Source organism: Microcebus murinus, chromosome 28 (assembly GCF_040939455.1).
Source record: "Microcebus murinus isolate Inina chromosome 28, M.murinus_Inina_mat1.0, whole genome shotgun sequence".
NCBI lineage: Eukaryota > Metazoa > Chordata > Mammalia > Primates > Cheirogaleidae > Microcebus > Microcebus murinus.
Window position 1 is genome coordinate 8,376,059 of NC_134131.1, and position 11,852 is coordinate 8,387,910.

At 35.4% G+C, this 11,852-nt stretch overlaps 1 protein-coding gene across 3 annotated transcripts in view; it reads left to right on the top strand.

Annotated features, from left to right (window-relative positions):
• The window catches only part of CNTN6 (contactin 6), a 282,265-nt gene extending 270,973 nt beyond the window's left edge, over window positions 1-11,292 (top strand). For all 3 annotated transcript variants that reach the window (XM_075998472.1, XM_012740481.3, XM_012740492.3), the window contains 3 exons: window positions 5,202-5,314; window positions 6,083-6,251; window positions 7,111-11,292. In XM_075998472.1, the coding sequence (XP_075854587.1) occupies window positions 5,202-5,314; window positions 6,083-6,251; window positions 7,111-7,214 (386 nt within the window). In that variant the 3' untranslated portion in view covers window positions 7,215-11,292. The remainder of the gene's footprint in view (window positions 1-5,201; window positions 5,315-6,082; window positions 6,252-7,110) is intronic.
• The last annotated feature ends 560 nt before the right edge of the window (window positions 11,293-11,852 follow it).

Below are 11,852 nucleotides of genomic sequence, written 5' to 3' on the forward strand. Positions count from 1 at the left end.
AAAGTTTGAAGTTCGCTTACCTGTCTTCATGGAATTTTTTCAGCTTGTAGTGTTCCTGCCACACCTATCAACAGTCAAACGTCCTTTCTGCCACTCCATAATTTAACGAAAGTTTCCTCTTTCAAGTATTCACATTTTTCTTTTCTGGGAGTTCTTACAACTTTGGCCCATTGTGAGACAGTGTTGGAAAGAGTTAGAATGGGACTTCAGAGTGAGTGAAATTTGGATATGAATCCCAGCTCAGCCACATATTAATACTATCTGTGTGACAGGTCTAATTATTTGATAACTCTGAATGCATTTTGTCATCTAGAAAGCACAGATGATACTTACCTCTCGTGTTTGCTCTGAGAACAGGAGGATATAAGGTACACCACAGTGACCCAGAGGCTGTCATACACCAGGGCTCAGTGTGGGTAACGTGTATTATTATGCTCCTCTTTTATGTGATTTCACTTCCTTTGCATTTTTTAAAATAGGAAAGCACAGCTACTTTCTGCTTTCTTTTTCTTTAAAAATCTGTTGCAGAAGTTTTCTTTAAGGGTCATAGAAGGACATCCAAAGCATAGATGAGAAACAGCTTTAATGAAACATTGAAGATAGCCCTGATGCCAAATAATGCTATCCCTGGGTGTAACTCTGATTTTCTATGTCCTTGAGATGACATCAAGATTACCTCTGAAAAGTGGTAACAGCAAAAAAAAAAAAAAAAAAAAAATTCTTCATTCATCACACATTTAGACTGTCACTGTTTCGATTTTTAATCTGATATTTGATCTTCCATTGTAGAATCTGAGAAAGTAGAGCTCACAGTTATCAAAATATCTGCATATTCTAATTGACTAAGCTAAACAGAAGACAGAGCCTTTGTTGGGAAAAATAGGATGATTCGGTCATTCACTCAAGAAATCATGCCTCCCATGAGCCATGAACAGGGTTAAGTGCTGAGAACCTAATGGCCAATGAAGCAGGCAAGATCCTTACCTTCAGGTGATTTCTCTTTTAGAGGGGAGGCAACCAAAAACAAGAAAAGGACAAAGAAATGAAATGAATTATAAAAAAGTAAGATGAAGAAAAAAAAGCATGTGCAAAGCTTCTTCAGCGTTAGTTATTATTGTTGCTATTGATGATGATGATGATGATGACTATACTAGTGCTATTATTATTGTTCTTAAATAAATATCAGGGATTCCATTGTAAGTACCACAGCTTAGTGAAGATGATATATTTCCAAAAGGCAACTCAGAGAGACTGCAAATATACTGTGATCCACATAGACATAACTTAAGTGGAGTTTAGATTTACAAGGAAAGGAAAAAAAAAAAAAACTATTTACATCAATTCCAAAGGAGAAGGAAAAATATAACAAACAAAACACTTTTTATATAGAAACAAGTATTCAGACACTGTATCAGAAAGTGTTTGCAAATTTTGGCTCAATTTGGCCCCTGACATTGACTGACTAGCACTCTGTACTGGATTCCTTTTTGCTGTAAATATGCAATCAATCCATATTTAGACATAAAGAAAGCATTAAGCTTTTATTTCATCTTGCACTTATGTTCTTTCTTTTTTGCCCAAATGTCAACCCCATGCTGTTACTTAGAAGTGTAACATAAGAAGTTGTTTTTGAATTGAGTTCACAGTGTGAACTACAGTTGAATATAAATGCCATCTACAGAAAAATTGATTACAGGGAAACCGTTAGAGCTGTGAAGGGCTAGTTTAATGTTGCTCTGTCATTTGATTAATAGAAAATGATTCAGTCTTTGGATATTGCTTGGAAAGATTTAAAAAAAAAACTAGAAAAGTGCTTGGTTGTTGAGTTCAACGCTGACAAACTTGTTACACGTATCATGACATGTGTTTCATACCCAGGTGACAGTGTTTTCTTTTCTCAAGGTAATAGAAACCTTAATTCCATCATTGATATCTGCAATCCAGTTTAATCAACCACATCAAATCAGAACTGTTAATAGTGCTCATATTAAGGTGATGACCTTCTAAAGCAGCTCCAGAAGCTTCTCTTTTTAAATACCAGATATAAGGGACTGACATTGGATAAACAATAAACATTCAGGGACAAAGATAAGAAAGGCTATAAACTATAAGAACTTCCCAGATAATTAGCCGAGACTCTCCCACTTTATCTCTCTTTGAAAAAGCACATAAAGAATCCGAGTAAGAGCAATATTATGAAGAGGAAATCTCGAATATATGCTAATTATATTTAAAAAGTGGATCCTTTGCAAACTTCGGAATTGTGTTATTAGTAACAAACCACTTTAAAGACAATTGAAAAATTGATTATGTCATAACACCGCAGTGGAGAACTGTACTCTTAAACAAGAGAATGAACAGTTATTGCACTTTTTAATATGTACCACTGACCAAGGGAGGAATGGGATGTTTCATATTTTATTTCATACAAGCTAAGAATCTTAAAAACTGGCAATTATTAGTCTCATTTCAAAGATGGGAAAACGAGGACTCTTGGAAGCAACTGGGTACAAATTCAAATCTCTCTGATGTCAAAGCCCAGCTCTTTCCTTGTCCCAGATAGCAAGAGATGTAGAACAATCTAAATAATCCATACAATTGGTCATTCATACCAAGACTCACTCTTGGTAGAACACTTTTCTTTTTATGCCCATGAGATGTCTTGCTTCTGCTTTAGTAGATGGGGAAACAAAGGCAAATGTCAATGACAAGGTTATTTCCAGCATCACAAACTGCTTCTCTACGTAGTTGGTAGAAATTAGTCTTTCTGGCTTCTAGCCTGTTGTTTCCTCAGTGGACTTGTAGTGTCGAAAGTAATACTTTGTTTCTAAAATGGACAAAGCGGACACAGAAATAGATAAGATCTTCAGAATCCATCACTTCTAATGATATAAAATTGGTGAATTTATTTTTTTCAGTATTGATTATATGATGTTATTAATATCAGTGCTTAGTTTTAAAGAATAGAGATAAAAGAAATGTGTTGACAGAGTATACTAGATATCAAAATTGTGATATCTTGTGAGAATTTTGATATTATCTCTTTTGTAGCTAAGAACAACGTTAGAAAATGCCCTTTGGAATAAGTTGAGGAAGGATAGTTACAAAATCATTATTGTTGCTGTCCAGTCCTTTCAGAAATAAATATATTGACAAGTTTGCATTGAGTGCTTACTAAGCATAAAACTTGCAGGCCTTTAATTGTAGCTGGGTTTGCATTGTCAAGAAATATACTAGAACATGGTCAATCCAGTTGTCCTGTCCATCTTGTACATGCATACGGACTACTATGAGTCTGACCATGGCAATTGGCCTTGAAAAGATTGGTTGTATTGTTTCTCCTATGTGTCTGCCCGTAGCTCAGTGGTAATCAATGTGACCTGACAAAATGACACAGGACCCTGAGTGTTTTTCTTTAGCCATGTTATTGCACAGTCATTTATTCAACATATATATGTATTGCATGCCTCCCGTGTGCCAGACATTGTGCTAGGGGCTGGAAATACAGTTGAACAAGGCACATGTCTTCAAGAAATTTAGGATAAAACACATGACCAAAAATAACTATAATCCAATGTGACAAGTCCACAATAACATAAGAACTGAGCCTCATGGGAACATAAAAGGAAACATTTTTCTCTCTACCACATCCCGATTGTGCTGTAAGTGGCTGGATGAACAATCGTGATATCCCAGTGGGTTTGGGGAGGAAAGGGAATTACGGTAATGCAATGTGAGATGCCTGAATCCCGCAGGATGTGAACCTTCCAGTGACATGTACGTTAAACAGCAGTTGAGTCAAAACTCCAAAAAAAAAAAAAAAATTCATTTCCATCAGCGTTGTAATGAATTAAATATTATGCTCATTCAGCCTCACAAATTCAAAAAAGACGCCAAAAACATCTGGCTGGGCAGTTTTATCTTTGCCTCTGCTCTCCAGCTGAATTATTTTTAATCTCTCCAGTTTCTTAAGTCTCAAAAAATAGTCATGTAGACTCAAAGTCTTTGAGACGCACTGTGCTGTCCTGGAGAAATACTAGGTAGGAAACCAATAGAGCAGGATTCTGATTTGACTCAGCCTATCATTAGCTGCATTGAATAAGTGACTTCCCAACCTGGACTCTAGTTTTCTTGTACGTCAAATTCTCTAGCTGGACTAGATCCATTGCTTTAGAAGGCTGATTCTAAATCTTTCCTCCCTTACTTCCCACCACCTCTCTCCCAGACAACATTAATTTCAAGGAACTGAAGCAACCGTTCAGATTTAGAGTAGACACCCGTTGGGATGATCAGACAGTGTGTGATATTTTTTCCCTTTTCTGGGTTCCCAGCAGCTCTATTTATATTAAATGGCATGCATCTTTCTCACTGTCCAGCCACACATGATTAAGCTAACATAGACATATGGCCAAATTCAGTCAGCATTCCCCTAGGAATTCTAGTCTGAGCTATCTCTGAATAGGAGAAGTTTCAAACTTAAGACGTGATAAGCAATCATGATTTCTGCCATGAACAATGAGAACAACAAAGGAATGGTCTATAGCAAGATAGCATGCAGGAAATACTGCTGTGAGAAGCAGGGAGGAACTTCTTGGTTTTGTGGATTTTTTTTTTTTTTTTCTTTTTGGTCTCTCTTGAGACTCTGCTGCATTCCTCCAAGTTCTGAGACATTCCCCTTAATCTTGTACAATCTATTACTAATATTTTGTTTAAAATACCTTGAGTTGGTTATGTTACTTATAGCTAAAGTCCTATCTAATCCAATGTTATAAAGTAAAAGACTATTAGGAATGAGCATCTCTGTGTTGATGTATATAAAATATTTGCAGCTTGAATTTGCTAAACATGCTCATCAACTGATGGCCAATGGAACCCTAGATAAGGAGATCCTCCATTTATTTATATTAATATATGATAAAGTAAACAAACTCAACAGCAGTGATTAATAAATTAGTACCGGACATGCAGCAAGCCATTATTAATTCATAAGTCTGTCACGAAGACATTCCCCAATGACCGGAATTTGAATAAATTTGCTTACTCTGATTAGAATTAATATGATATTTCAATTGAAACTGAAAACATTTTAGCTCCTTCTATGCTAATCATCAAAGACATATTTTTTATTTTCATGTTGATGCGTCATACAGTGACCATGAACTAATTAATATTCATTTGGATCTTTGATTATCTTTTTAAAGCTCCAAGCCAACCACCGGCAAACATTGCCTGGAAGCTGACAAATTCAAAATTATGCTTGAACTGGGAGCATGTAAAAACCATGGAAAATGAGTCTGAAGTGCTGGGCTACAAGGTAAGTATTTAGTTTTTCCTTTAATCATATTAATTACACTACTTAGGGATGAGACATGTAGCAACCAAATAGAAAACAAGTTGTGGGTCTATGGAAACATAAGAATCTTTTAAGAAGTTCTTTTGAAAATACCCTTGCAGCTTTTAAATTATTCATTGAAAAGATTTTATATTCTGAAGTCCAGTAATGTGTTATGGAGCATCAAAAAAAATAAAATTCTACAGGATGCAACATCTTTTTTTCCAAGTCACTCCCCTTGCCATCAAAAGATGATGACATATGTGGGTAGTGGATGTAAAATGAGAAATGAGGTCAAAGACTATATTTAAGTAGAATTTCTAGAACTTAGGCTACAGCATGATATGATCTTCTAACAACACAAAAGAAATCTAACGAGAGTATAGTCAAATACAAGAGCAAATCATTTCTATCGGTGGTAATGGACATCATGTCTTGGCAGAGGCTTATATTAGACATTTGAATTGGGTCCAAAGTAAACAGTGACTTTTCACAGCAAGCTCCGAAGATAATACCCTCAAGCTATTTAATTAATAGAGATAAATCTACTCTCAATCCGGAGACACATTGGCCAAAATAGAAATCGTTCTCTTAACAAGAATAACTAAATTTAAAGAAAAGACATCACCTGGGTTTTGCATCTGAGGAGCACAGCATTTATAAAGATACGCCGTACAGTGTTCTAGAACAGTTGTCTGAACCTCAGCAAAGCAGCACGTCCGTGTTAACTTGATTCGCCATTTTATTTAGATTCTGTACCGGCAAAACAGACATAGTAAAACTCATATTTTGGAAACAAACAACACATCCGCTGAGCTTCTGGTTCCATTTGAAGAAGACTACTTGATTGAGATAAGGACCGTCAGTGATGGCGGGGATGGAAGCAGCAGTGAGGAAATTAGGATTCCAAAAATGTCAAGTAAGTTGAGTCACCGTTGCTATCGTACGTTTTACATTTAGACAGCTGCAGCATGAAATAAATCCAGCTCCATTAAACTTTCCAAATCTTGTTTAAATGTTGGGTGAAAAAAATGAACCTTCAATTGTGAGCAAAAGGTGATGATGGGATAAATTTTCCCTGAAATAATCCTTCAAAATGACAATATGCATATGCATGGCAAACAGTTTTGTAGTTTCCTCATTTGAAAACCAAGAAAAAAAGAAAATTAACTGCATGTCTTTGATGTATAATCAATCCATGATTCATTCTATTGGCACAAAAATCAGAATTTTTTTGTGTGTGGATTCTTGAAGGCCTCTTACAGTAGGAATGGCAAACATGAAGCACACGGACATGTAACCCCTTTCCCAGATGTGTGGCAGACATCACTAATCAAGCATAGCATTCAGAAGGAGCTGAGTCACAACTTTCAAATCCTTCTCAATGCAATTTTCTAAGCAGGCCAACACTAGTCAATCAGACTTAGCATGTAATAATAATCTCTTATTTTTGCTTTAGAAGAATCACTCACTCATCTGCCTGAAGCTGTGATTGAGTGAAAGTCTATTAGCCCTCCAATTTTGGCCAATCCTAATCTGCCCTTTAGGAATACTTTGCCAATTTAGGCATTTTTCTTTTGCGTTTTTACATTGAAAACAGACATCCTAGGACAGAGGGTAAAGACATCTCCCCGAATTAAATATACTGTGAATGAAACAAGTGTCATAAATACGTTATTAAACGAGAAATGGTAGTATGCATTTTGGGTCTTGAAAAATTAATCTAACAAACAATTCTACTTTTTCTGAAGATATTGTTTTCTTTTTATATTTTGCAGGTTTGAGTTCCAGAGGAATTCAAGTCTTAGAACCTAGCACCTATTTCCTGTCAATTGTCGTTATGATTTTTTACGGTTTTGCTATTCAGCCACTTATACGATGAATAAAAACCACAAATCTTTGAGAGTTTTTTGAAAGCAAATCATTCTGTAAATATGTTCTCCAGCTTTCACCACAAGAGACGTTCTTAATACAGACTTGTTTGGAAAGAAAAAAAAATGTATATTATTAAGATCTTGTAAATATTTATGGGACATTAATAAAACAATTTTAAACACTTTTGAATTTTAAAGTTCACACATGATTACATACATTTAACGGTGCCAAATTAGTCTGGAAAGTTGTAAGTGCTGTGTCTTTTAAGTTACTTATATAGAGAGTAAAAATCACTCCTCTCAATAATGACGATTAATACTAAATAGGCTCATAGTTACCATAGCTAAAATGTACACTATTACACACTGCAGGTAATTTATTTCAGTACTTAAAATCTTGCCCTATTTCCAAATAAAGTACAATTATTTGTTTACAGTTGAGATTCTTTAAAAATATATGCCTTTCCAAAGCATGGTGTACTTTTACCACTGAATCAAGTTGGAACAAGAGCTATTTGTGCCCAATAATATTTCAATATACATGATGTTCTTCTCAGCTCAAATTTTAGAAAGTTTAATAATAATAATAATAATAATAATAATAGCAGAAAAAAGTGCTTTAGAGCAAAGAAATGAAATAAAGGGAAATGACCACCAACCTAAAATTGTCTTCTAACAACTCTGGTATATGGTAAGCAATTGCTCACAGCAAACTTTAACCTTTTATACCTGGTTCCATATTCTCCTAAGTTCAAGCCGTGTGATCAAGTCTCAGGTAATTAATACAAATGAATAACAATGTGTGTGGCCTTATTTTTATATAAAAAAGAAATCTGGGAACAGAATTATTTGACCAGGTTTTCTACATGTTGGCCAAACCTTTTTGCCAGTCTCTGCTCCAGCTATACAAATAATCCTACACTAACCAGGGTTTAGGAAGATTTTGCACGTTGACTCTTCTCTGGAGTGAACCTATTTCAGGTAGTGGCCTCACTTCTTGGGATTACACAGTGTGGAAAAAGGAGTCTGGTAAAAGGTCAGGTTAATGGCCGGGCCAATATCATGCTATGGAACCATCTCATTTCCTTCACGATCGGCCTTGAGGGGCCTGTCCCTGCTGTCAGCCTCCTAGGGCTCCGAGCCAATCAGGTTTGTCATCCTGGGCAGCAAGGTGTGAGAAGTGGTCAAATGAATTTTGCCTTCTTGACATGGTGCGACCTCTTAATTCTGTTGAAAATATTTGAACTATTCTCACAATCCTCAAATCAGACAATCCTCCATATTGAATTTCGTCATTTTTATTTTTAAAAGCGTTTTAGAACTCTCTGAAATGCCCCCACGTAATCAGCAGCAGATGGACAATGGCTTTCCATAATTCAGAACTTGCTCCTTGCCTGAATAGTGTGTCAAGCACACAGTGCAAATTAATGAGCCTTATTCTCCCTGATGCCATATGATCTGGCTGTGCTTTTATGGAGCAAAACAAATAAGCATCAACGACTACTGCTTGGCACACTCCTGTTAACAGCTTCCTGTCCAAGACACATCTGTACTGACCAGAGATACCAGTGCTGGCATATAGTCTTAATGGTTTCCATAATTTGGCGAGAGACAAGATTTATGTCCTTCTTCCCAACGTGGAGACTGAGAGTTAAATATACTGTGAGATTTTTGTTTCCACTGATTAAATGAATTAGACACATAGTCATTTGAGTGTGTGTTCAAAAGTTAAGTCAGTTCTAATCAATGACTCTTATATGTTTGCAGACTGCTCTTTAGTTCGTGATTTCTGGAATAGTAAAAGTCTGTATTATTCAATATCCAATGTAATTTATATTTTAATCCACTGATTTATTTTAGAATATAATTTGGCATTAATATTAAGCAGCATGTGCTTTGGTACAATTGAATCTCTTAGTAAAATTTTGGACATGTCTTCTAACATCTCCATTTCACTAATATCAGGATTATAGATCATAATGTACATAGACTATGTGGCATGGTGCATGGAACATTGTAAGTTGCCAGTAATGGAGCTGCTGTTATCTGCTGCTATGAATTAAACCCCTGTTGGAATAAGTTACTGCATTTCTTTAAGTATCCAACATGCTAGGAAAAGAGATTCAGTCTTTGTTTATGTAAAAATCCAAACCAGCTTCAAGGCAAACGAGTTGTCAAGAAGGACTCTTGACACTAAATGGCACTAAAGCATGAAACCAGTGGTGGTTCTGTCAACCCATTTCGTGGAAATGTTCTACGTGATATATATTCTCCTCTGACAATTCAGGGAAGATGTCCAGTGGATCCCTCTCTGGATGGAGTGGATTACAGATATAAACTTTTATAAACATGATAGCTCATTTCCATTCTTCTTACTGGAAGAAATACAGACTTCTTACAGAAAGTATGGAAATGACTCCACATTTTTCTCACCAAAAAATTGTGATTGTGCCTAGAAATGGCCAGAAAAAGAACCAGGAGTAAGGATTAGGAGACTCAACACAGAGGAAATATGATACTATGAAGCCATGGATAATATTAAATTCAAACTCAGCTCTATTTTCTCTCCTCTTCTTTTGTCCACACTATAATCCTTCCAGCTAGGTGTCCCTTCTTCATCTATACACCAGAGGGTGACTCACACAAGGGCATGCAAGCAATCTTCAAAATCAAATGCAAATGGTGAGCAATAGCCTGTGACCTACGTGGATTCCAAGTGTAATAACATAATCATTACCTCCCCTAAGTAAATACAGTATTTTTATGCCTCTATGTATTATCCTTCTCTACCTTGAAATGCAAGGTGGAGTATACATTCCTATGTACCCTAATTATTACCTCATTTGCTGTAAAACTACCTATATAATTCAGCAAACTTCTTTTTTGTTCTGGAATTCTAGAATTTGGCAATCACATTGCTGTTGAACTCAGTACTTATATTAGAGATCTCCTGAGAAAGAACCAATAGAGTGTGTGTGTGTGTGTGTGTGTGTGTGTGTGTGTGTGTGTGTATAGAGGTACAGAGAGAGAAAGAGAGATTGATTATAAAGAATTTACTCATGAGATTAAGGAAGTGAGACTTCCAGATGAAGGAGAGCCTTTGGTTCCAGACCAGGTTCATATATTTGAACCAGGAGAGCCAATGGTGCAAACTCCAGTCTAAGTCCAAATCTGAAGGCAGGGTAAGATTATACCCCAACTCAAAGACCATCAGGCAGAAAGAAAGTATTGTTCCTTAACTCAGCCTTCTGTTCTCTTCAGGCCATCAACAGATTGCATAAGGGCCACCCCATATTGAGGAGGGCAATCTGCTTTCCTCAGTCTACCAATTCAAATGTCAATTTCATCCACAAACACCAGGACAGACACACCCAGAATAACCTGTAACCAAATATCTGGGCACTAAATGGTCCAGTCATGTTGACATAGTAGTCGTTTTGCTGACATTAAATAATTCCATTCTAATCCTATCAGTTTTTGAAATGAAATTATTTAAATACTCTTCTCAGTGTCTTCATTTGTCAAATGAGATGTTGGGATTACAAGATTTTAGGGTTCCTTTATAGTCCTACAATTCCATATTAAGCTGCATAGTGTGACTACTTTTGGTATAAGACTGTTTCATGAACCTTCATAACCCACATATACTCTACAATACTTTCTCAATTTTTTTTCTATCTTTTCATGAATCGTGTTGAGCTTTGTTAACTGGATTTACATTACTAAAATTGAGTATGCTTTTTCAAACCACAAAGAACCCTCAGAGATTCTAACTCATTTCCACACCTACTGAGAATCACTGCTCTATTTCAGTGGTTCCCAAGGGCAAGGTTGTGATAATATTTTCATTTTCCAGTTGGAAAAAAACAATAAAAATTAATATAGTTGTATAAGATTTTCATAATGAACAATTTGTGGAACATTTAGGAGATTATGACTTTCCTGCTTTTTTGTAGTGAAATGTCAACCCTTTGGTGAAACAAAGTTGAGAATGAATGGCAGTTTGTTTTATGTGTTCTGCTTTAAAACATTTTTACTTGGCAAAAAAGCAGATTACTTTATATTAAGTTCAGTTATTATGATGATGATTACTCAAAATGTTTACTTAAAAAAATCAAAAGTTTAAAACAACTTGTGGTTTTTTTTTGTACTTAACGTTTTCATCTCACCACCATCAAATTCGTAAGTGTAAGTGTGTTGACCTATTATTTGTGTGTCAAGATCTTACTCTGTATCTTTGAACACTAAGATTCTGAGTTCTATGGAATTATTGTTTATATGTGTAAATCCTATACCAGGAAATATGATCTACCATTTATAACAAGCCATGGATACAATTAGGATTACAGGGAAAATCAAATGTCAAAATCCTGATTTCTTTTATTATCTTAAAATTTGAAGGTTGTTTACTTTGTACATTTGCATCTTAAAAATTTCTTTCTTTCATGAAATTATATATAGTAGCTGTTAGGCTTTCTTTCACATCTTTACAAATAATTTTAGCAAAATAATTTTATTTCAGCAAAATAATTTTTATAAAAAGGCAAATTCATTTCTTCCCTTGTTTTTGATATTCCTTTTCTTAACAGTGCTTAGAACAGTCTCCAGTGAAAAAATGACGCTTAAAACACATATTTGCTTTCTGA